The sequence below is a fragment of the Colletotrichum paranaense genome (genome assembly GCF_030867605.1).
Source record: "Colletotrichum paranaense strain IMI 384185 chromosome Unknown Scaffold_25.1, whole genome shotgun sequence".
Taxonomy (NCBI): domain Eukaryota; kingdom Fungi; phylum Ascomycota; class Sordariomycetes; order Glomerellales; family Glomerellaceae; genus Colletotrichum; species Colletotrichum paranaense.
Genome location: NW_026848983.1, coordinates 161,331 through 183,997, shown reverse-complemented (window position 1 = coordinate 183,997; position 22,667 = coordinate 161,331). Strand labels below are relative to the sequence as shown.

General features: G+C 52.5%; 7 protein-coding genes across 7 annotated transcripts; 4 read left to right on the top strand and 3 right to left on the bottom strand.

The window, feature by feature from the left end:
- Window positions 1-27: 27 nt before the first annotated feature.
- CPAR01_16451 (eukaryotic translation initiation factor 5A) lies at window positions 28-972 on the top strand (the record flags this gene model as incomplete). Its single annotated transcript, XM_060500696.1, has 4 exons — window positions 28-48; window positions 358-624; window positions 693-825; window positions 902-972. The coding sequence occupies 4 exons, from the start codon at window positions 28-30 to the stop codon at window positions 970-972; spliced, it is 492 nt and encodes a 163-aa protein (XP_060340609.1).
- An 846-nt stretch (window positions 973-1,818) lies between these two features.
- On the top strand, window positions 1,819-3,665 carry CPAR01_16450 (uncharacterized protein; the record flags this gene model as incomplete). Its single annotated transcript, XM_060500695.1, has 4 exons — window positions 1,819-1,941; window positions 2,002-2,776; window positions 2,826-3,194; window positions 3,247-3,665. 4 exons carry the CDS (start codon window positions 1,819-1,821, stop codon window positions 3,663-3,665), a joined length of 1,686 nt encoding a protein of 561 aa, XP_060340608.1.
- Window positions 3,666-5,881: 2,216 nt separating this feature from the next.
- Window positions 5,882-6,887, top strand: CPAR01_16449 (Yip1 domain-containing protein; the record flags this gene model as incomplete). The annotated part of the gene is made up of 3 exons (XM_060500694.1): window positions 5,882-5,932; window positions 6,000-6,390; window positions 6,454-6,887. The coding sequence occupies 3 exons, from the start codon at window positions 5,882-5,884 to the stop codon at window positions 6,885-6,887; spliced, it is 876 nt and encodes a 291-aa protein (XP_060340607.1).
- A 285-nt stretch (window positions 6,888-7,172) lies between these two features.
- CPAR01_16448 (rhodanese-like domain-containing protein) lies at window positions 7,173-7,913 on the bottom strand (the record flags this gene model as incomplete). Its single annotated transcript, XM_060500693.1, has 2 exons — window positions 7,173-7,483; window positions 7,574-7,913. 2 exons carry the CDS (start codon window positions 7,911-7,913, stop codon window positions 7,173-7,175), a joined length of 651 nt encoding a protein of 216 aa, XP_060340606.1.
- Window positions 7,914-8,882: 969 nt separating this feature from the next.
- Window positions 8,883-10,707, bottom strand: CPAR01_16447 (cytochrome P450; the record flags this gene model as incomplete). The annotated part of the gene is made up of 5 exons (XM_060500692.1): window positions 8,883-8,921; window positions 8,977-9,260; window positions 9,313-10,277; window positions 10,337-10,487; window positions 10,545-10,707. 5 exons carry the CDS (start codon window positions 10,705-10,707, stop codon window positions 8,883-8,885), a joined length of 1,602 nt encoding a protein of 533 aa, XP_060340605.1.
- Window positions 10,708-16,903: 6,196 nt separating this feature from the next.
- CPAR01_16446 (uncharacterized protein) lies at window positions 16,904-17,269 on the top strand (the record flags this gene model as incomplete). Its single annotated transcript, XM_060500691.1, has 1 exon — window positions 16,904-17,269. The coding sequence occupies one exon, from the start codon at window positions 16,904-16,906 to the stop codon at window positions 17,267-17,269; it is 366 nt and encodes a 121-aa protein (XP_060340604.1).
- A 391-nt stretch (window positions 17,270-17,660) lies between these two features.
- On the bottom strand, window positions 17,661-22,520 carry CPAR01_16445 (Spc97/Spc98 family protein; the record flags this gene model as incomplete). The annotated part of the gene is made up of 6 exons (XM_060500690.1): window positions 17,661-17,785; window positions 17,856-18,855; window positions 18,930-19,036; window positions 19,101-19,216; window positions 19,634-22,340; window positions 22,400-22,520. The coding sequence occupies 6 exons, from the start codon at window positions 22,518-22,520 to the stop codon at window positions 17,661-17,663; spliced, it is 4,176 nt and encodes a 1,391-aa protein (XP_060340603.1).
- Window positions 22,521-22,667: the final 147 nt, after the last annotated feature.

The following is a 22,667-nucleotide window of genomic DNA, read 5'->3' as shown; positions in this document are numbered from 1 at the left end:
TAGACATCTTCCAGTCAATCCTTCAAAATGTCCAACGACGACGCCCAGGTGAGTCTTTTGCGACAGCTGTATTATGCCCCTCTGTGCCCTGTCTCTTTTGGTGGTGGTGGTTGTGGTGGTCGAATGCGATCGATGTCGGTTGCTTTGGCGAAAATCGACCACCCCGCATCCACATTGGCGAGAGAGCCCCGCGGATGCTTCAACGCACCACGGCTCTGCACAGAAACTCGGGCAACACACGACGCATACGAGCATCAAATACCACACCAATTTCGATTCCATCCTCCTGCCATCATCATGCCGAACGACGTCCATATTTTGAGTTGGCTCAACCGCTAACGCATCATCTCCGAACAGCATGAGATGACCTTCGAGTCCACCGACGCCGGTGCGTCTCTCACCTTCCCCATGCAGTGCTCTGCTCTGCGCAAGAACGGTCACGTCGTTATCAAGGGCCGCCCCTGCAAGATCGTCGACATGTCTACCTCCAAGACTGGCAAGCACGGTCACGCCAAGGTTCACTTGGTCGCCATCGACATCTTCACCGGCAAGAAGCTTGAGGATCTCTCTCCCTCCACCCACAACATGGACGTCCCCAACGTCTCCCGCAAGGAGTTCCAGCTCGTAAGTTGCCACAAGTCTCGTTACATTACCAATATGGGCCTTGTTTGCTAACATGACACCCTCCACAGATCGATATCTCCGACGATGGTTTCCTCTCCCTCATGAACGACGATGGTGACCTCAAGGACGATGTCCGTCTTCCCGACGGCGAGATTGGTGAGAAGATCAACAAGCTCTTCAAGATTGACGAGAAGGACACCAGTAAGACTTCCCACCCCTCACGACGACAAGCTTGTCGAGCAACACAAAAGAGGTCATCACTAACTGACAACTACAGACGTCGTCATTCTTACCGCCATGGGTGAGGAGGCCGCCGTTGAGGCCAAGGAGGCCCCCAAGCAGGGTTAAGCGCTGCAACTCTACCATATCATCAGACAATGACTTCCACAAGCGCTCAATTCAAGCGGCCTTGCTGGCAGATGTTGGCAGACTGGGGACATTTCTTGCGATATTTCTTGGCGCTTCGAAATTAACGGTTTCCCGTCAGTCGTTGCGTAGGCTATATCTGGACAGGACTTGATACTGGGTACGCGAACTTGACAACTGCAAGACATGTCGCACGACTTTTTTCCTTTGTTTTGTCTGTCCCACAGACTCTTAACGACGATCAGACTAGCAATGGGATAGGTGAAAAAAATGGGAGAGCCTCGCGGTGGTAGCAGATTTGTCCGATGGAAAAGCGGTACATATCTCCACCACGCGGTCTCTGTTTTTCGTTCAAACTCTACGTACAGATTTAGTGAAAACGCCAAATGTGTAATGCTCATGAAAGTGATTCGACTACAAGCTGCATGTTGTTGCTCCTACATTTATAAGTCTTACCTTGTTCATCTGTAAGAACTGTGAAGTTTTGATAGGCTCCTTTTCACGATGACGGCTTAGCTATCGTGGGCTGTCAGTATGAGTGAGGTAGACTCAGCTGGTCAAGCTATGTGACATATTACTTACCTAAAACTAAATGCTTGAAATCCCTAAATTCGATAGTCCCTTTTGAGCACTCTCAAGTCTTGGTCTGAAGATAATATAATTCGGGGACTGTTTTGTGACAAATTGCCTGCCAGGTTCCGCCTGCCTGGTAAAGGTGCGTCCCGAGAAACGGGCACCGCGCACTGTCAAAAACTTCACCAATCTGGTGACGATTTTGCCTAGATCAACTTTGCAACCAAGTACGGCCAACCTATCAGTCAGAGCACCATGGCCCCGGAGAGGGACCTTCATAGGTTTCCAAAAGGAGAACGATGTGAATTTTGCGGTTCCCGCAAATGGTATCTCGAAAATGGTTTGAGATTCTGCGCCAAGGAAGGCCACCAGCTTCAAGTTTGTCCAAGCCATGCTTTGCATCTCCTATGATGAGCCGCAGCTCACACTTTCAACCAGGGATATGTTGAATTTGACCTTGGCGATGAGGATTTCGGCCAGAAGGGTCGCGTGGCTCGGAAGGAGAAGCAGATCAAGGAGCGCATCAGACGAGTGCTCACCGGCCAGCAAGCACGAGATTTGTATCTTGAGTGCCTGCAGCTCATCCTCAGAGAGCAGGTAATATGGCTAGTCACCACAAAGGAACATAAGCCGGAACTAGAGACGACTGTCCGCGATCTTTGGGATCTTCGCATCTCCGGAGCTGCGACAGCTGTTCAGGATGACTCGGCCTCGGAGGGAGAGCCCTCGCTATTCAGCTCGCAACTCGACCTCGCCCAGGATGAGGAGCACCAGTCTCGGAACCGACGAGCACAAAGATGGACAGGAGAGAATGGGAGCGAGTGGCCGGCACCCCGAATGATTGACACACTAGGCCTTTGCTTCCTGGGGTGCATGTTGCTGAGAATACCCACGCGTATTGGTGATCTTTGCAAGTGGGCGAGAGGGGGGAGCATCCCGTACAAAGAAGCTGTTGGTACTACTTTCGGCCATACTCGAATCCTCCCTAACCAGTCACAGTATCGCCAGCTACCTCAGGAGATGCGTGATCGATTGCCAACTTGGTATACAATACCGCTGAAGTCGACAAACCTAGCTGCCTTCGAGAATGGAGAACTGCACGCTTCAGTCATGAATCTGGCTTTGTCGTATCATCTCAATTACGGCATGATCTTCCCACCGCTCAACGATGTCCTGATGACATTACAGTATGCACGCGAGCTGGGCCTGCCTAGTAGGTCCTCTGGCCATGACAAAAGATGGACTCGACTGACGACTCCCAGTTGAGACGGTGGCGATTGCGCGCCGCGTTCCGCCCATCGCCAACTTAACCTTCAGTTTTCCACTGGAGAAGACCCGAATCCGTCTCATAAATCAACCAGAAGTTCTCTTGGTCACCATCCTTGTCCTTGCTACGATGCACTGCTTTCCACTCGAGGACAACATGCCAGCTCCCCAGGACGAGAACAACTTCATCGTGCCTAAGCTTGACTGGAAAGAATGGAAGAGGATAATGACTCCAGCCTCGGCTCCAGATGAAGCTACATCTACCGTTGACTACACAGGCGTTACGGCGTCTCAGATCACATCAATGAGCCCGAAAGAGCTAGATGAGTACTTTACACACCTTTCACTGCTGACTGAAGCACACAGTAAGTCAAAGTACCCTTGGGTTTGCTGATCCGGTAATTGACAACGACTTAGCCGAAGAGAGCCTACTCGCGAGGTACTTTCCCGTCGACGAGCAAGCCCCCAAACATACAGAGTCCGAGACAACAGGGGATGAGATGGCTGGAAGGCTGCGCGCTGTCCAAACACAGGCTGCATCGTTTGTCGACTCAGATGCGCACGACAGACTTGAGGAGGAAAGTTTGCGAACCAGTCGATATCACTCATACAAATCTGAGGAAGACCTTCCTCCCATAGGCAGGGACTTCTTTCAGCTGGCGGCGCGGCTGGCAGGGCTGTCCGTTCCAATGTTGGTGCGAGCCGTCAATATGCTCGAGGGCCACATTGTGACCTGGCAAAAGGAGCAACGCAGGGCAGCCAGCGAAAGACGTGAACGATCGCGTTCTTTCGTTTCTATGGAGTCGGATACTGAGCAGCCGACATATACCGAATAATGCTCCGTTTTGAGGAAGGCCATTACGGGCTGTTATACGCCCTTCTCAAGAGACAGAAGTTGGTGGGCATGTAAGTGTTCTCAGCTCCTTAGGATGGGCACAAGTGCACAAGTTGGAATTATCAGCGTCGAGATACCCTTAAAGTAGAAAAGAGTGTTTGTCCAGAACGAAATGTAAAACCCGTATATTTCGTCCTTATTGTTCCCAGTGTCGAGCATCTTGTATGAGTCAGAGACCACTTCCAATCCATCGGCATATATGGACTTTTCCATGGCGAAGAACACAAGGATAGTAGAGTAACTAGAGGATGAGCCTGTTGAAGTATGTAGGTCACCGTAACTCAAGAGTGAGGTGGGTGACACCGGGCAGACCCGTAATTTCCACAGGGAGCCGTCCGCAGCCTGCTCACTTTCGCACATACCTGAACGCTCGGACCATGTCCGTACCCGCGTGCCCTAATTAGGGCTTGTCGGTCGCTCGCGCCGCAACCTCAACACTCATTCTCAAGCCCGCCCCACCAATTATTTGCCGCGATCACCAGAACTTTCTCGGTAACAACAGCCAGTTCACGAACGTCGGCAAGAGTAAGTGATGAGAGCCCCCTGCAAGGCGAGACGGCGTCATGCTGCGCGCCGCTGCTCTGATTGTTGATTTTTTTGCGATGCTAACGATATTTTGCGTGTAGTGCAGATGTGAGCCAACCCCGAACACCCCTCCCGCCCGATGCCGAGCGCAACAAAATCTCTTTCCATGCGACGACGAAGTCCGAAAACGCCGAATGTGCTGACGATGGTGGTTGCAGTTTCGTGAAGACCCTGACGGGTAAGACCATTACCCTTGAGGTCGAGTCCTCCGACACGATCGACAATGTCAAGTCCAAGATCCAGGACAAGGAGGGCATCCCCCCTGACCAGCAGCGCCTGATCTTCGCTGGCAAGCAGCTTGAGGATGGCCGCACCCTCTCCGACTACAACATCCAGAAGGTTAGTCTCATTGCGCGGGGCACTTGAAAAGAGGGGGATAAAAGCATCCGGGTCGCTGGGGATTATGAAGATATGATGGGTCAAAGAGACATGGAAACTGACACACCATACAGGAGTCCACCCTCCACTTGGTCCTCCGCCTCCGTGGTGGTATCATTGAGCCCTCCCTCAAGGCTCTTGCCTCCAAGTTCAACTGCGACAAGATGATCTGCCGCAAGTGCTACGTAAGTAGCCTCTACTCTCATCCCCCGCCAACCCAGGTCGGCCGCGCGACCTAAGCAAAACCTAACATGGAATCACGTAGGCTCGTCTTCCCCCCCGTGCGACCAACTGCCGTAAGCGCAAGTGCGGTCACACCAACCAGCTCCGCCCCAAGAAGAAGCTCAAATAGACGATTCATTACGGTTGCGGCGTCACGGGTTCTGGCATTCTGGAGAGGATGGCAGGGATACGAATTTTCCTGGGCTTTGTGGTAGCATTACTTTCCATCGGCAAGCAGTTCGTCGAATAAAAACTGAATTGGTCGCCCTCCTACCTCAAATGTCCAAAGGAAACACAACCCGGACTACCCCGTTTATGCCTTGTCGTACATCAACAAATGATGCTTGGAGGCTGAGAGAAAAATCGTTTGGCGAGAGAGCGCGCCTAGGCGTCCTGAGTGCAGCATGGAGATGCTAATGAGCATGAGAGACGTACTATGATGGATGCGGGATGGCGACTGACCTGCCTCACAATGCTCCATTGACTACAGTGGAAAATCAGCACAGTAGCGAAATACAGAGCCTCAGAACCATATCTCGTTTAATTTGGTGATGCACGTCATGCATGTGAACTTCGTGATTTTGATCTTATCAGATAGTGTCTAATGCTTCTATCGAAATTCTTCTGAGCACATGGAGTGAAATGGCGTGTGCTTGCATAAAACTGGGACGCGATTTATCCGCATTAGTGCAACGTTGGTATGGCTCTTACAGGGATGTGTCCCTTAGTGGAGACTTTTCTTCCCAGGGAGCTGCAGGGCCAAACTGCGTATGTGGGATTACGACACCTTGTCCAAAGCTCGAGGTGTTCCGTGTTCGTACGTACACACGTATCGACCGTCCCAACTTGTCCGACTTCACGATCTCCAACGACGACGACCCAGCAGCCCAGAGCTTCATTTCCACAACTCGACGAGGCATAAAGTAGTGTCGGAAACCAAGGTCGGATTCTTCTCAGCTTCAATAGCCAATCATGTCACGGTCCGGGTCCGGATACGACGCCGTCGTGGACGTCGACGACGAGGTGAGAGCTCCCTTCCTTACATCTTCCTCGCAAACGCCCCCAAGACTAAACGCACTTCCTTTCGCAGGGCGACCTCGGCCATACCGACCTCCAAGACGATCTCGAATTCCACAGCTCTAACTTCAATGACACGACGCCGGGTACTCGCAAGGCGCCTGCGTCAGGCCTCCCGCCGCCTGCGACAGCATCGTCCGGCTCCTCGAAGCGCTTCCTCTGGAGCATCAACTTTTACGCCCAGTACTTTGACGTCGACACCTCGGCCGTACTCTCTCGCTGCTGGGCTGCGCTGTACCCGCGCGCCAACTTCCTCGACGTTTTGGAGGGAAACCCTGACCTCTACGGCCCCTTCTGGATCGCCACGACCGTTGTCTTGATCCTTTTCCTCGGCGGCACCATCAGCCAGTACCTTGCGAGCACAGGGTCAGGCCCGTTCGCCTATGACTTCAAGCTCTTGAGTGGTGAGACTCCTTGACAATTAGCTTACAGTCCTCCATGATGATCACTGACATTACTCCTCACAGGTGCCGCCGGTCTGATCTACGGCTACACGCTCTTCGTCCCTGTCGCCCTCTACCTCGCCCTACGCTACTTCGGCTCCGAGTCCGCCAACCTCCTCGAGCAGTGGGCTCTCTACGGCTACGCCAACCTCATCTGGATCCCCGTCGCCCTCATCAGCTGGTCCCCCATCAACATCCTCAACTGGGTTTTCGTCGCCGTCGGCTGCGGCCTCTCCGTCGCCTTCCTCCTCCGCAATCTCTACCCCGTCCTCAGCGCCACCGACCACCAGACAAGCAAGATTCTGCTCGTCGTTGTCGTCGCCCTCCACCTCGGCCTCTCGCTGGCCATCAAGATCCTCTTCTTCGCCCACGGCAGTCCCGTCGCGAGCAAGGACCCCGCGGCGCCGCCCGCTACGCCCGCTAACCCCCCTGCCGAGGGAGCGCCTCCCACCTTTTGATTCACCCTTGGGGTTCTGCAAAGTCACCACTAGAAGAACCTTTCAGAGACTGTTATAGAAGAGCGTGCGAAAGGAGCTCGTCACTTGCATTTTGTCTACTTTTGGAACATGGGGGATGCTGTGTCATCCGCCGGAGTGTAGGGTTTCATGTACCATATCTGTACAACGAATATCATGATCAAAAGTCGTCGTCTATCTTACCATGTCGTGTGCCGTGTCGTATGACACACCTCTCAAGACTTGAATCATACACTCCAACCGCGTGATAGAAAACCTGATGCTCTTTCAATCCTGCCCAATCTGCTTTCCGCCCTTCTCAACCTCTCCCCCCTTCTTTGTCCAGTCCAACCAGCTCCCGGGGTACTCCCCGACCTTGGACCACCCAGCATCCCTCGCCAGCGTCGCCAGCGCCCGGCTTCGCACGCCGGCCTTGCAGTAGAACACCAGCTCCGTGTCCTTGCTCGGGCGCGGGTACCCGTAACGGTCCTCAAAGTCCTCGTCGGCGATGAGGAAGCTCTCGGGCGCCGTGGCGACGGGAATATTGAGCGCGGTGGGAATGCGGCCTGTTTCTACTAGTTCGTGTGGTTCGCGGGCATCTGTTGTAGAAAGGGTGGATTTAGTTAGCCGAAATGGAACGAACAATCCCATTAATGATCAGCCTGTGGCTATAAGGGAGCAAAACGTACCGACGATGACGACGTTGCCGGGATCCTTTGCCAGCTCCGCCATCTGCTCAAAGTCCCAGATCTTGCTCCCGTTCGCCGAGATCTGGTGGTAGTCGTCCTCCACCCTCTCCTTCTCCGAGGAGAAGAAGCGTGCCGTTGTCGCATGCGGGTTCGTCGTCACTGCTGCAGCAGCTCTCGAGCGCAGAGGAGTCGTAGTCTTCCCCGGAACGACGCGGGCGGGGAGATTCGACGTCGCCGCGGCGGCAAAGGACCGTCTCGTCGTGGCCGCCGCTGTCGGGGCGCGGGCGAGCTGGCTGCTTGCCCGGAGGGCGTTGGCGCATACGCTCCTTGTGGAAGCCATCTCTTTCTGTCTTTCTGTCTTTTTTTCTTTTTCGGAGGGGCCTATTGGGGAGGGAAGAAGTTGCCTGAAATGGAATAAATCTCGCGGTTGTCAAAGTGAATAGAGAGCGTCTCGGGGACGGGAGTAGCTAAGAAACTTGGGAGCTGGAAGCTTGGAGAGCTTTAAATTGATTGCGGGAAGTTCTAGCGGGTTTCCTTTCGGCCAAGGGACGGCGGGGCCCCGGGGACCTGGCGCCCGTGCAGCGTTGATGACAGTGCTGCCCGCTTTTTTCCTGCAGCTTTGGCCGGTCTCCACTGATGGCACTCGGGCGGGCTTCATCTCTGTTCGACGACTTGGCTTTCACCGGCTCCTTGTCCATTATATCTATTTCGCCGACCATCAGATACTATCCTCTCCGGGGCCCATTCACTAATATTGATCCAATAGGAAAAGATAAAATAGGTGTGATATTAACAATCGCTCGCGTACCGTCTTGGTTGACGTCTATTCGGCATTCATTTCTACGGTTGATGCTACGCGGTTTCCTCATCATCATCAACGTCCATGTTACTCAACGCACAAGGGGGCTCAAAGATATTTGAAGTTTCTTTTTTAGCCATTGGCTCTGAACTGAGTCTATCGTCACCCAGCATCATTCGGATCGGCCGTTTACCCAATATCCATCCTCGTCGAGGGATCATAGTCCCTGAACAACTCAAAGTCCGCGGCATCGCCCGCTCTTTTTAGGACTGTTCTCCTGAAAAAATTATGTACACATAAACGTCTATTACAAGTTTTAGTCTAGGGGTCTGGCGTTGACCAATCTCGACTCGAGTTTTACGAGCCTCCCGTTCCGAGAGTCGATTAAAGTGGTGTCTGACACTGACAGGGGCGCGCTAGCGGTGGTCTTGCAGCGTCAGCCGGGCCCAGCTCATTCATTGGGCGAAATCACTGCCAGCCCGTAGCCTAGGGAAAAGAGTTATAAGAGATCTATGCCGTGCGCTCGTTGAAGGTAAGAGGGCAGTCATCCTACGCCTGTTAGTTTCCTGTTTTTCACTCTTTTACGGGACGATTTCCAACATACCATGGGGAAGATGGTAGCGAACACCTTGATCTCCTCCGACTTGGGCGTGGGGTGGTGCACCCAGTCCAACATGACGGAGGCTTTTCCGATCATCAGGGCCAGGTTGAGCTGAGCATAGGTCTGGCCGATACAGTAGTGAGGACCGGTTCCGAAAACGAGGAAGTTCTTGGCGCCCTTCTCCTCCGCATCGCCGGTGTAGTAACGCTCGGGATCGAACTCGTCGGGGCGGTCGTACACCTCAGGATCACGGAGTGCAGGGTAAACGGTGGGAATGACCATGGCGCCTATTTCAAATCAGTACTCACTCAAACCACTGAAGGGCGATAACATGCTTACCCTTGGGAACAGTGTACTCGGGCGTGATGGGGAAGGGCTTCTTAACGACGTAGGGCACCATGAGGACGGGAGGGCGGTAGCGGAGCAACTCGCGGACAACAGCACGGGTGTAGGTCAAAGACTCGAGCTGGTCCATGTTCAACTCAGCATGGCGGTCGCCGTTGCGGACTTTGATGTTCTCTTCGCGGACACGATCGAGGATGTCGGGGCGCTGAGCCATGGTCTGGAAGAGCCAAGTGGCGGCACTGCTGGTGGCATCCTGGGAGGCGAAGAGGAAGGTGAAGACGGTCTGAGCAATCTCATAATCGGAGAACTCGCGAAGAAGAGGGTGGGGCTTCTCGAGACCCTCAGTCTTGCCAGCGGCCTCGGCCTCGCGCCACTTCTTGGACTCGAGGATGGACTTGACCCAGGCGTCCATGATGCAGGTCACCTCACCTCCGGCAGCCATGCGAACCTTGCTCTTGGCAGAGCACTTGGCGAACTCGCCGATAACCATGTCGGAGGCCTTCTTTCCGTACCAGGGCTTGGTGAAGGGCAGAATGAGGGGGAAGTTGACGAGCTCAAGAGCCTCGGTGATGAGGAAGTAGTCGGTCGAAATCTTGCGGACGGCCTCGTCGGAGATGTAGTAGCCGACGAAGGTGCGGCACGAAACAGCGGTCATGACATCCCGGAAAGCAGGCATGAAAGGACGGGCCTCGCCGCCGGCATCCTTGGTAATCTGGAGGAACTCCTGGAAGTACTGCTTGTACACTGCCTCCTGGCCGGGCAGGTAAGAGGCCAAAGCCTGGCGGGTGAAGAGGCCGTTGAGACCCTTGCGGAAGTCGACGTGCGGCTTGCCGTCAAGGAACACCCAGTTGGTGGGACCGAGGAGCTTGTGGGCGACATCAACAACACAAGGCTTGACATAGCCAGGAGAGTTGAAGACCTTACGGGCCATGTCGCGGGTCGAAGCAATGACGACGAACCTGCCACCGTCAGACCTCATCACACTTAGAAGTATGTGTGTATATGATAGACGACTTACTTGTGGAAGACAGAAACACAGCTGAGAGGGCCGCTGGCCCACTTAGCCTTGTACTCGGAGAACTTGGGGTTTACAGACTCCAAGAAGGGGCCGATGAAGGGCATCTTGAAGGTAGGGCCAGCAATGGAGCCCTTGGAAGTGATGTAGCTGACTATGGCTTGTCAGATTTTGTTCCATTTCCCAGGCCAGTCCTGGGCGCATCACTTACTCTGGTCATATGCGACAGCGAGGGCCAGTAGCGTGAAAAGGATCGTCACGATGCTGGCGTTGGCCACTTTCTCGATCACGTAGTCGACTTGAGGGGGAATGTTGACATTGCCGAGCTTGGCATTGGCCAACACCGAAGTGAAGGTCGTCGCGTTGGAATCCATCGTGGTCGGTTCGAATATCGAAATCGGGGTGCGTGTATTCGGAGGGGAGGCCGGCCGGGCTAAGGAGAAAAAAATATCAGGGCGCGAAAGGGTCGGTCGACAGCTCAGGCGCAACACGCTACAAACAAGTGAGTTTTGCGCTTGTTGAGGTCCTCGGAGAGAAAGGAGGCAGCAGTGAGAATGCCGCGCGAGGTAGGTGAGTTGAACAACACTCTCGGTGGAGGCTGATTAGGAGCACTGAGGGTGAGAAGTGGGAGGGAAAGACATGTTCAAAAGATTAAAGAAGGGAGTTCGATTACCATGGGCATGGACGGGGACGGGACGGGGGGCATGGTAAGAGGTGGATACCCGGACGAGGTTGTTCGTTGTGGTAGGCCAGGTGAAAGTGAACGAGGCAGGTCCCAGTCTCTGCAAGACGGGTCACTGGGATGTACCTGTACCTCCCCTACCTTCCCTGCCACCACACATAGGCGCGAACGGGGGTCCTAAGGTCTTTCTACCTTGAGAAACCCACCTCTGCGTTTGAATAGAGAGCGGCCACAGCAGTTTCCGCACGCCAATTGCGACCGGGGGCATAGAAGGCGATCAAAACACAATAGATTTGTGGGTTGTCTCCGTTAAGGCCGATGTGGGCTACTGAAATTCTGAATTTTCTTTCCAGGTTCTTGATCAATACCACCTCACTCTGCAGCCTGCTCAATAGGGAGGCCCTATGGACTTTTCGAAGCATACGCAAGGCCTCAATCGCCCAAGCACTCCCGTCTTCAGGGACCATCGCACGGCGAGGTGAGCCGGAAGTCTCTTCTTGCCTTACCAATGCGTCCGTCCCTGTGCGCCCTCTGCTCAAGTACCTGGTTCAGCTCATGCTCTCTGAACTCGAGTAGCGAAACTCACTTTACCCCAGAGAAGGTCATTGGGTTTTGATTTTAGTCAGATTTCGATGAGCAGTCTTTCCCATCCTTGCTACGATTTTCGATACAGCTCGCGGCGCAAAGTGAAAGGGAGGAGCGGGGCGGTTATCACAGTCTCAGTTCAATTCAGTATGAATACATGAGACTATCGCAAAGTGCTCGGATGGCCGGTAAGTGGAATGTCCGCCTGCCTATCGCCCAAGATCAAACGAAATGACAATTTGTTCCTTCTGGCTATGTCTTGCTTAATTAGCCGGGACAGAATCTGCTGCTTCGGCGCATAGATGATAGCGCAACCAGGAGGGCTAGTGTCAAAATTTGTTGGGTCCAACTCACCTGCTTTTAACCAAGCAACCAAAGGTAGTAAGGTACCTAATACCTAGTCGTTGCTTCGTTTCTTTAAGGGGGAAAGAGGGCCGCATTGCATGCATTGCCCATCCAGTGTCCACCGAGCAGCCAAGGGCAGCTCGCCTCCGAACATTCACACGCACACAATAGTCGGCCCAGCACCACATGTTGGCCTGTGGGCTGTAACGCGCCCCCTTTGTCTGCTCCGTATGGACATCTGGGCATTCGAATGACCTTTCTTCTGCCCTCATTGGTAGCCCATCGCTTGTCTCGGCCGCCGTCCATGGGGCGCGAATAGGCCGAATGGCGCAAGATCCGGACGTGGGGTTGGTTCATGACCCTGAATCTAGCACACCACTCAGCGATGCGAAATTGAAGCTGTCATGGGCTAATCTTTCTATTGCTCAGCACCTCTCATCCTATCCACGTATTCGTATCCATGCGACCGTCACATATCCTCGGACAAGACAAGGAGCCGCGGGTTGTTTGATGTTCTGGCGGTTCAGCTTTTCTCTTCCCTTCTTCTTCTTTCTTTATGGTCTGTTTTGTTTCGTTCCCTGGTGTTGAGCATTGGTATTTTGATTGATGTAGGTAAGGTATCCCAAACAGATACTCCGTACTCCGTACACTGAGCGCTATTCGGTCGAGTCGAGAAAGCCGTGTCCAATTAGCTCAAGTCCCATGGTCAACGCAACTGTCAATGTCACAATAAATCACCATGTGTTGCCTAACCCACCCGAGCAAACCAACGCCAGCAACGCAGCCAAACTGCATTGCGCCAAGCAAAGTACCAGCTACACGCGTCTACTTCTGCCCTCCACGGAATTGTGGCGTCTGTCGGTGACTTGACCACACTCAACTCAATATTGTGAAAAAGTACCTACAATTACACCAATGCACTCTCGGTGGACTGCCTTTCCGAACGGGGCCAGTGACGTTTCATAAAACATGCAGACGGGAATGCACAAATCGTCCAAAGAGGTAAATTTCTTCCACTCACCACCAACATGAACAGGCAGTTTCTCATTTCGGAGCATTGAGCAACGAGTTGTGCAAATGCGACCCTCCCCCGTGTGACAGCAGCGGGAGCTCATCGATTGGCCAATCCAACAGGAACGGCAGCTACCCCTGACCTGTGCGATCTGGGCGGCCCGGCCAATCAAACCGTCTGATCTCTTTTCGGCCTCCGTCTCTCAACCGTTAATCGCGTCACGTGATAACACGAATACGAGACTGCCCCTCCACACATCATTCATCATTTCCATCATTCCCGTTGATAAGAGCCAAATCCAAGCTCCGATTAAGACATGGCGGGGTAATGCCTGATGAGCCGTCGCAGCGCCCGGCCACCGCCTTTGCTGCGGCGTCTCAAGCGTCGCTCTAGCTTCTAGACCGTTTTGCAGAACGTCATGACGCCCTTCTTCTTTTTCTTTTCTTACCTCACCAGAAGTGAGGCGCTGATTAAGGTTTGTGGAGCGCCTGCCGTCTGACTGGTACAGACCACATTTCCGTCGGTACGGAACTCAACTTTCTCAGCTGTCTGGTCCATCTAGAATTATCATCGACGCTTGAATTTCCTACAGAGTTATTCCCTATGTGACTTTCGATCTACTCTGCTTGGTCCAAAAGTCATTCAACCTCTTCTTGTTAGTGTGGACACTTCTGTAGTGTAGTACTTCAGGCTTTGACACACCAAACACCGAATTCAGGGCTCTTACAACAGCGTGTTTGGATTTAGACCATTCCGAGATATAATAGGTTGCCGCCGATCGAACCCTGAGTCTCATGCTCGGTATTTTTGACTGAGTGAGAGAGCTCAAGTTTGACATATTTAAGCTCTACGCTGCTGCGAAACTCAGGATTCGGGTCATCTTGCAAGCCATAACATGTCCGTCACATGTATCCGACTGCATCTCACTTGGCAATCTTCTCATGGTAACTTGAATCATATCAGGACAGACTTCTTAGTCCATCGTCAAAAATATTTCTTCAAAGCGGGGTTCACAAGCGCGGGAAATACTCATAGCCCTTTGTTGAGACTGGCCGGAAAGGCATTCGCAGTCCGTCTATCGCGGACGGCCAACCTCAAGAGGTTTCAACCGGCCGTATTTGTCAAAAATGTTCAGGCGTATGCATAGTAAGGCATCGAAGCTAAAGACGAGTTCATAGCCCTGCAAGCTGGACGGAATAGCTGGCGACAGCTATGAGCAGAGCCTTACAATTTCGATGCGTTTTAGCATCAACAAACACCTTTCCCTGGCTTCAGACCCGGTGTAATTAGAGCGCAACTCCAGCTTGTCCGAGTGTCTTCGTGCCATGGTGGTTCTGCCTGCTGGATCGATGTTCAAGCGTCTCCCGTTTCAGAGCCTCTCGTGGTTAATCAATTACAATCGCAAGCGGGATGTCTGGGGTGAATGAATCTCCTCTCATCCCTTCAACATAAACTATCACCGAAGCCTCTTTGCGTCTTTCGCGTATGCTGATGATGAAGACACATAGCCTCACCTCGCAGGGGAGCGGAGCCTTACTAAGATACCTCATGTTATCTATCACGTTGATATGAGTTTTGCAACGCCTCGTGCTCCGAATCCTACTTCCATCGCCCACAAACAAGAAAAACTGTCGTGTCTGAGTCCCATGATACACGTGAAGTCTCATGTGGAGCGGCCAATGAAGCAAGATATTGCAAAGCCGGGAATAATGAAGTTATAACTGAAGAGGTTGAAGAGCTGATGAATAGATCGGGTGAGAAGCAGATGCAGTAGACTGAACTTCAAACTCTGGCAAACAAAGTTTAATTAGATGACCTGTTGACGTAGCCAAGTCAATCAAGTTCACCAACAAATTGCGCGTCGCATTGAATGTACAGACTACGCCGCACCTAACCAGCCACGCGGCCCCCATGGGAGTCAGGGATGCTGACGGTTTGACCGCAAGTACAACGAACAGAACAACGATATTGCGTAGTCACGTTACGGTATGGGTAGACGAAGCAACATCCCCCCATTATGATTAAGCTTGTTTTTAGCCGAATAACAAAGTTTCTTCGGCGCCCGGTGTCGAAAGTTTTCATCATCGCAAAGCCCGGGTCTTTGGACGATCAACGCCCGATTCACTAAGAACTGTCGTCTGATCTTTTCCCGCTGCGGTTATACAGCCGGATCGTCTCTTTCGATTGGGATCAGTGTGATGAGTGAACACTTCCAATGATAGGAGCCCGGAGCCCGGCAAGACTCTTAAAGCCATCAGCAAGCTTCTTCGAGACGCTTCGAGAAGAAGAGAGAAAATGAACAAGGTCTCGTTGTTGCCCATGGGCGATTCGGCACCGGCCCCGATCTGTCTGTGAAGCGAGCGTTCGTCACCCGGCCCCACCACGCCTGACGACACCACCTCGAGCAGCGAAAGAGGGAAGAAGAAGTCTAGAAACCGTTTGCTGAAATGCAAGGCGGGTGGGGTAGGTGACTCGGAGTGAGTCAGCTCGGATATGAGCGGGATGCAAGATTGCGACCCGTATACCAAGATCAAGGCCATGTAAGTGCGGCTACGTACGCAGGCCAGAGGAGGAAACTTTTGCAGTGAAGAAAATTTCGGCGCAAAGCATTGGGTGACTGAGTAGACACTTGGGGAATCTTTTCACCGCATTCTTGGCATGGTTTCAAACGAGGCCAAACATCGCGGGAGGGCTACGGTGCAGTAGGCACTTCCGAGTCCAAGTCGGCCGCATCTTACTCCGACTGACACTCCCACGACGCCGCACATGGCATTCGCGATGAACCAACCACAAGCTTTGGAAAAAAAAAAAAATACACACTTGACACTTGATACATTTTCGTTGCCGTAGATATGCAGCTGAAGCCTAAGAAATGTTACGCGAATCTAGGCAGAGTAGGCCTGGGTGCTCTGAGTTTGCTGGGGGGCTTGCTGCCGTTGATGGGGCTTCTCGTCAGGCAGACGTGTCTGTCAGCAAACTCGTACCGGAGGTAAGATAGTGTACTCGGAAATTCTACAAACGGACGTAAGCCATTTCTCCCATCAAACCCTATCTCTATGAAAGTACACATCATCCGGTGCATCTTCACACCGGGGCGCTTACCTTATCCCCGGCCCCATCCCCCTGTTGGCTCCCAAGACGATCACCTCCAAGGATCTAACCTACACTTCCGCCTTGTATGGCTTACATGGAGCATACGCACCCTTCGGTATCACAGAGTCCCAAGATTCGCATACGTGACTCTAATGAGGCTGGCAAGCTTGCATCGAGGCGCATGAGGCACAATAGGACGCATGGGCGTAATGACTCACACGGCTGTTTCTATCTTACCGAACAACGTCTATTCGTCCTATTCTAGCCGCCCCCCCCCCTGTTCGCAAGTGCCGCTCCGGATGTTCGTTCTGTTCGTAGTGTAGGCTTACCCGCTGCTCTGGGAACCGTTTACCTTACGGATACCGGCCGGCAGACTTGCGGGCGGCCACGCGTGACTCCCTTTCCTGCGGATTCCCCTTTGCTCCACACCTCCGAGCTGCAAAGGGTTTCCCATCTACGACCACGACCACGACTACCGATGACGCCGTATCGAGACGCGCAGCTGGGGGGCTATGGTACCTGGTTTCCAGCAAGATGCGTACCCACATCTCAAGTCCATAGTCCCAAAGTGTGTAAGTCATGGAAAGTACCGTACTCTCAGGTCTTGAATTTCAAAACTATGGGATCGACTTGGTATAAGTTAGAGACCTTTCCATGCTTCATCCTCAGGTTTGTCTTTCTGGATCATCCTCATCAACATCAAAGCAATTCAGAATCAATCAGACAATCGAACACTACTTCCCCCATCTTGATACCAAGATCACCTATTCTATTCCAAGGCTTTATCCGAACAAAACCACCCACCATTAAACCCTCCTCCGAACCATCACAAACCCAAACAATCAAAGCAGCCATGTCCGGAATGCACTCCACCTTCTCCAGCTCCATTACCGGCGACACCCGCCACAGCTACGCTCTCCTCTCCGCGATACAAGAGGGTTCAAAGGCCTCTTCTTCTTCTTCCGCCTCCTCCTCATCCCCCTATCAAAAGGAGGCAGACGCCGCCTCAATGTCAAGCTTCGGCAGCTCCATGTCCCTCCTCAAGAGCAAACTGAACAAGCACTCCGCCGGCTCGGCAAGATCATCATCATCATCATCATCATCATCTAAAAAGTCTTCATCCCTGATTGCCCGCCAACGGGCCGCCGAGGACGCGAATACGCAAATCATGTACTCGCAGGCTGCATACTGGCCCTCCTCTATCCGCACCGACTTGTAAAAGAGCCGTCTTGGCAAGAGCAGAACCATTGGATATACGGACTCATGAGAAAATACTAAAATGGAATGCGGCGGCGGGAGAAGGAAATGGTGCCGCCGCCATGCTTGTATGATGGGACTTACAGGAGTTTTGGGAGTTGGTTTCTTACATTTTAGACGGCCGCGCTGGAATAATCGCCATTCAGATGGGGTCTTTCTGGGTTAAAATATTTCTTACGTTCTTCGACGTCTACAACATGGCAAATGTCCGAAGCAACACGTATTATACCGGTTTATGCTTAGATTGATGGGAGCAAATATCCTCGGAAAGGATCAGAATCAAAGAGTTCCATAAATGTTACTCAGGATATCTTGTCTATCAGTAAGGTAGCCTTATATATTTTCAAATAGGATCAAAAGCTTTCATTGAGAATGTCCTCGTTCATCTTGACCATCGTAGGACTATACTCTGAGCTTTCCGGCTCGGCGCCAGCCGTAAGTAGAATATCGTCCACAATGCGCTTGCTGGCCTCGCGAGCTAGTAAATTTTGTCAGTAAACGGATCGATCACTGCAGAGCTTGTTCTTATTGAACAAAAGGCCACTCACCAGGGGTCTGAAGCAGTTTCGACGGCGGAAGCGCAAACTGGATGGTCTTGGGCGGGCTCATACCGCCATACAGCCCATGGTCCTCGTCACTATCGCTTTCCCAGTCGATCTCGTACCTTTGCTTATCAAACTTGGCACCGAGATCCGTAGTCGTATCGTCATCGTAGTTGCCTTTGGTAGCAAACACGTCCTTGGTCTTCCTCGCACCACCTGGTGTTTGCACGCTCACGCCCGGGGTTCGCGGTCCCGCAGATGCAGTCGCGGCAGCAAGACGCTGTCGGGCATTGCTCTTGATAGGAGACATGAAGGCCTCGCTACGTAGCTTTGGAACGGCCATGACCGGCGAGGACATGGGCGAGTCCTGCTGCCATGCAGGTACGTTTTCCTTCTCCTTGTTCTTGTCATCGCGCTTCAGCGGCGAGACGCGGTAAGTGGGACCCTTGTGCGGCGTAGCCTGGATGCGGAACGTCTTATCAAGCATGCGGTGCATGAGAGGGTCCTTGTGGCTCTGCTGCTGTTGCGGCGGCGCGAACGAGGAGCGTGGTGTCATGGACATGTCTGGAAGACGGGCCGTGTGCTGCGCAAAGAGGACAGTTGAGTCCTCCTCGAGCCCAAGATCCTCGTTCTCGTCGTCCTCCTCGTGCGGTGCAGGTGGCTCGCCTTTCAGCTCGCGCTTGAGTGTCTCGTAGGGGGATTCGAGGTTTGAGAACTGCGGCTTCATCGTCTTTGTTTTAGGTGGCCGGGGTGTGCTGCCAGTGAGGTCATTGTCATCGAGTACGGAATCGTCTGCACGGAAAGTAGAGTCGGCGGTCGAAACTATGGTCATGTCTTCGCCTTCGGTGCGTTGTTGTTGGGGTGTGCGGGTATAGTCGACGGATGTATCTTCTTGAACGGTCGACTCCTCTTCAGTTGCGCCGGTCTCATCATTGCCATTGTTGGCGTTCTCTTCGTAACCGGAGAGGGAAACGTTGGCCGAGGCCTCGAAGAATTGTTTCCAGAACTGCAGGTTCGCTGTGTATTAGCGATGCTGGAGTGCCAAAGTATGAGAATGTCACAGAAATAAGCGCAACACACCTTCGAAGCATCCCAAACGTTTCGCGAATGCTCGCCATATTGCTCTACAATGGGCAAGATATTCGTGGTTACGATACGGTGCGCCTTGCTAAAGTTGTGGTCGATTTCTTAGGGAACGGTTAGCCGATTTGAAATGGATAGGCCAAGTTCTCTTCGATGCGGTGTACTTACCCTGGAGAGTCAAGGTGATAGACTGCTCTAACTTCTCCAACTCTTCTGTGAGAGTGAGATTCCGTGCGGAGGGGCCGGGACGAGCCATGGTGCTAGCTTGTTCGGCGATTGTTGAGCTTGAGGGTCGCAATAAGAGAGCTCAGTTTGTTTTGTTCAAGTGCACGATTTCTCTCGTCCAAAGGAGGGAAGTAAATCAACAAACGCGGGCAGGTGGGATACGCGATGCGGGGCACTGCCAGGGGGTTCGGAGCCGGGGCATCACTTTGGCGGGGCAGGCTACCTTAGCCTCCTGTCCCGTCCATGTTCCGCTTCGGGGCCGCTTGTCATCCCAAGTCTTTGCTATCAGATCTCAATGCACCGGTTCCCTTACTTGGATCATTGTTACAGGGTGATATAATAGATACTGTAAGCGAAAATGATGGAACTCCAACATGGTGGCTAATTATTGATCTAACGCCTGGGGTATCTTATCTGTTCATCAATAATCCAACCGTTCCTCATCAAACGATCATGCCTTAGAGTAGTAGCCAGACATGTCTAGCTTCAGTACAAGCTGAGCTATGGGGTTTCCCTCTAGTGCGTCAACTCTTCCTGAGGACAGCTTCTCTCCAGCTGTATCCTTCGTTCCGTAATCTCCTTTTTCACTCAGGCCCTTGCAAACCGCCAAGAAAACCTCGACATTCCGCTTAAACATCTTGTATAGGCCCTTGGCGGTAGCGTCACCTTGACCACGAGATTTCCGCCCTTCGTTTTGGAGTCTCGAGTATTGGGCGAACTTCAACACGACCCGGAAAATATCGTCGAGAAGCTTGAGCACAGGCTGTTGCCGCTTGCGCAAGAGTAATGCAAGCATGATTCGATCAAGCACTTGAGAATGGTGTTCCCTCAGGCGATCAGGGCTAAGGACTGAGGTAGAGACTGTGCTCTGGTCTTCGGCCCTGAGATCTATCTCAATTTGGCTCAGTAGTTTCTCGAATGCCTGCCACGGCATTCCGATGCCAATATCGAAGATGTAGGAACTGAGGCTGGATACAAAGTGACGAGCTTCAAAGCAGAAGCGAATAGATACGTCATCGACATCTTGCCAGCCCGACTCCCTAGCCGTGACATCGCGGAAGATACGATTGACAGTATATTGCATCCGCAGCACCCGAAGTAGCAGTTTGAAAATTCGGTCATACTGCACTAGAATAACGGGGGCGATAATAGCCCCTAAAGCTGCAGGTGACTTATAGGATAGCCGGAGAAAGTCCAAGGCCTCTAGTCCCGTAGGATCCATGCATTTGTCGATCTCCTCATTTGAGAGACTCCGGACTCCGAAACTAAGATCCCCGGGGAGTTCGTTCTTTTCGCCATCTCGAGGTCTTGAATCTTCGTGCAGCGATCCCTCATAACTTTCCGTTAATACTCCCATCAGGGCCAAGCGTAGTTCAGAACTGGCGGGTGGCCAAGTGTCCCTACCGCTTAATCGTAATCCCATGACTCCGCCTTGGTGAGCAACACCAGACTGTCTCTCTGCCGTCTCGAGATCTGGGTCGAATAGGGCATGGGAGAGGCGGCTGCAGAAGAATCCGTTACCCAACAAGTGGAACTCTTTCTGAAGCTTCAGATGCTCGCGCAAGTTGTGGGATGTGAAGAGCAGTTTCAGACTTTCCCTGCCCACGACTCTAGATTGCGCAGATATGATGGACCCGAAGGAGAGGATCGGAAGCAGTGACCAATGCGGTGTAAAATCAGTGCCTGCACTGGCGATCTCGGTCGTAACATCAGACAAGCGATCCCTAATGATGATGCCTAGCAGGTCTTCGGACGTCGAGTCGGTAATCGGTTTGGCGAAGTCCTGAATAGATAAAACCAATTTGCTTTGTAGCTGGTTCTCGTCTAGACCAAACAGCTGCAATTGATAGGTCGCTGAGTTTCCAATCGGCCAAGCTGGTGCCGCTGTTTCGACTGATCCCTGCAGAGAAAAGTTCTTGATGGCTTCAAGAACCGCACTTTCATATGATCGGATCCTATCCTCCAACTGCACGACCGAGTCCCAATCAAAAAGCCACTCAACTGTCGGGGGTCGACTTGAAGAGATAGTGCTCTCTTGTGACAAAGGGTGTCCGGGATGATTTGACCTTATGAAACGAAGATTTCGTCCAACCTCGAATAGAGATTTGACAACATCTTCCGGCATAAAGCTAGGTATTCGCTCAGTATCAAGGCGGAAATCGACCTCGTCGACCTCGTCACCGAAATCGTCCATATAGGTTTCGGATTCCACCTTGATGAAGCCCTTTTGTCTTCCAACTTCGTGTTTGCTCAGAGGCACGCCAAGTTCACGCCGTGTGCCGATCCACTCTTCGACAAGCTCAATCCAGGGTTTTGATACTCGCCGGAGGACTTCTCGCATCATATCTCTGAGATGGGTCTCGGCGTACTCAGCAGATTGAGCCTGCTGGAATACAATGACGAAAACATCTTCATCTAGATGATCTCGTCGTATCTTTGACACCAAGGACTCAAACTGGCGCAAAGTAGTGTATATGTGCGCGACGAGCGATTGAACTTGGAGAATCGACCGTGGGTGTTGGTGATGCAAGGCGACACTGCTTTGGATAACCAACAGGGCCTTGTCCACAGCACTCGCCAAAGCAACGCGGCATGGAGTCGGGTTCTTCAAATACGTGCTGTCGACAAACTTGCGAAGTTGACGATATGTATTGCCACACTTAAGACACGAACGCTGAACTTCCTGGACAGCCTTACCCGAATATGCCGGTATCCTGATCTGGGGTAAGGCTGGCTTGAAGGCTTCATGCTCGTCTTGCCAGGAGAAGAACACTGAGTCTCTTCCCAGAGCCAAAGCTAGAAGCGCATTGCAATATGTCCCAGCTTCCACCACGGTGAAGTCAGCACTTCCAATACGTAGAGGATCCTCTTGAAGCCCAATCAAGGCATCAAATGCCCCAGGCCCAGCCTCAGTTATGAACAACGGCTTTTTCGAGGGTATGTCGGGAGATTGGAAGCCTTCCCAAGTCTTGTAGTCTGGTAGCTTCGCGGCGGGCTTGTCAAATTCCAACCAAAAGTCGGCCACTTCTGCCTCTTCCTCTGCTGTGGGCTCTTCAAACGTAAAATCGGGGATCTGGTCCGTGTTCGACTCCTCCTGCTGCGGTGCAGGGTCTATGGCAGGGAGTGTGAAGAGTTCGCTGGGCTGAGGATCGGGAGGACTGCATGAAGAAGGCAACTCTGGGGCTGAACATGAAGTAGGTCAGTATGACGACCAAGATCATCTTGGGTTCGAGAGGCTCTACCTGTCAGGTCGAGAGCAAAGAAGCCAGTGTCGGCCCTTGGCAATTGGTCATTTAGCAATTTGGACGGCTTCCGGAAGTCTGGAATCGCGAAGATGTTTGAAAGGTCATCTTCCTCGAACATGGTTGTGCCGACGGTGATATTGCGACGTGGAACATTGGCGTAGACGGATATGGGGCGCAAAGCCTGCAATCAGTGACATTGCATCTCTGAGGATTCAGGCTCGATATGACGTTTCTCCCAGGCACGTTTAGGGATAAAGCTAAATGA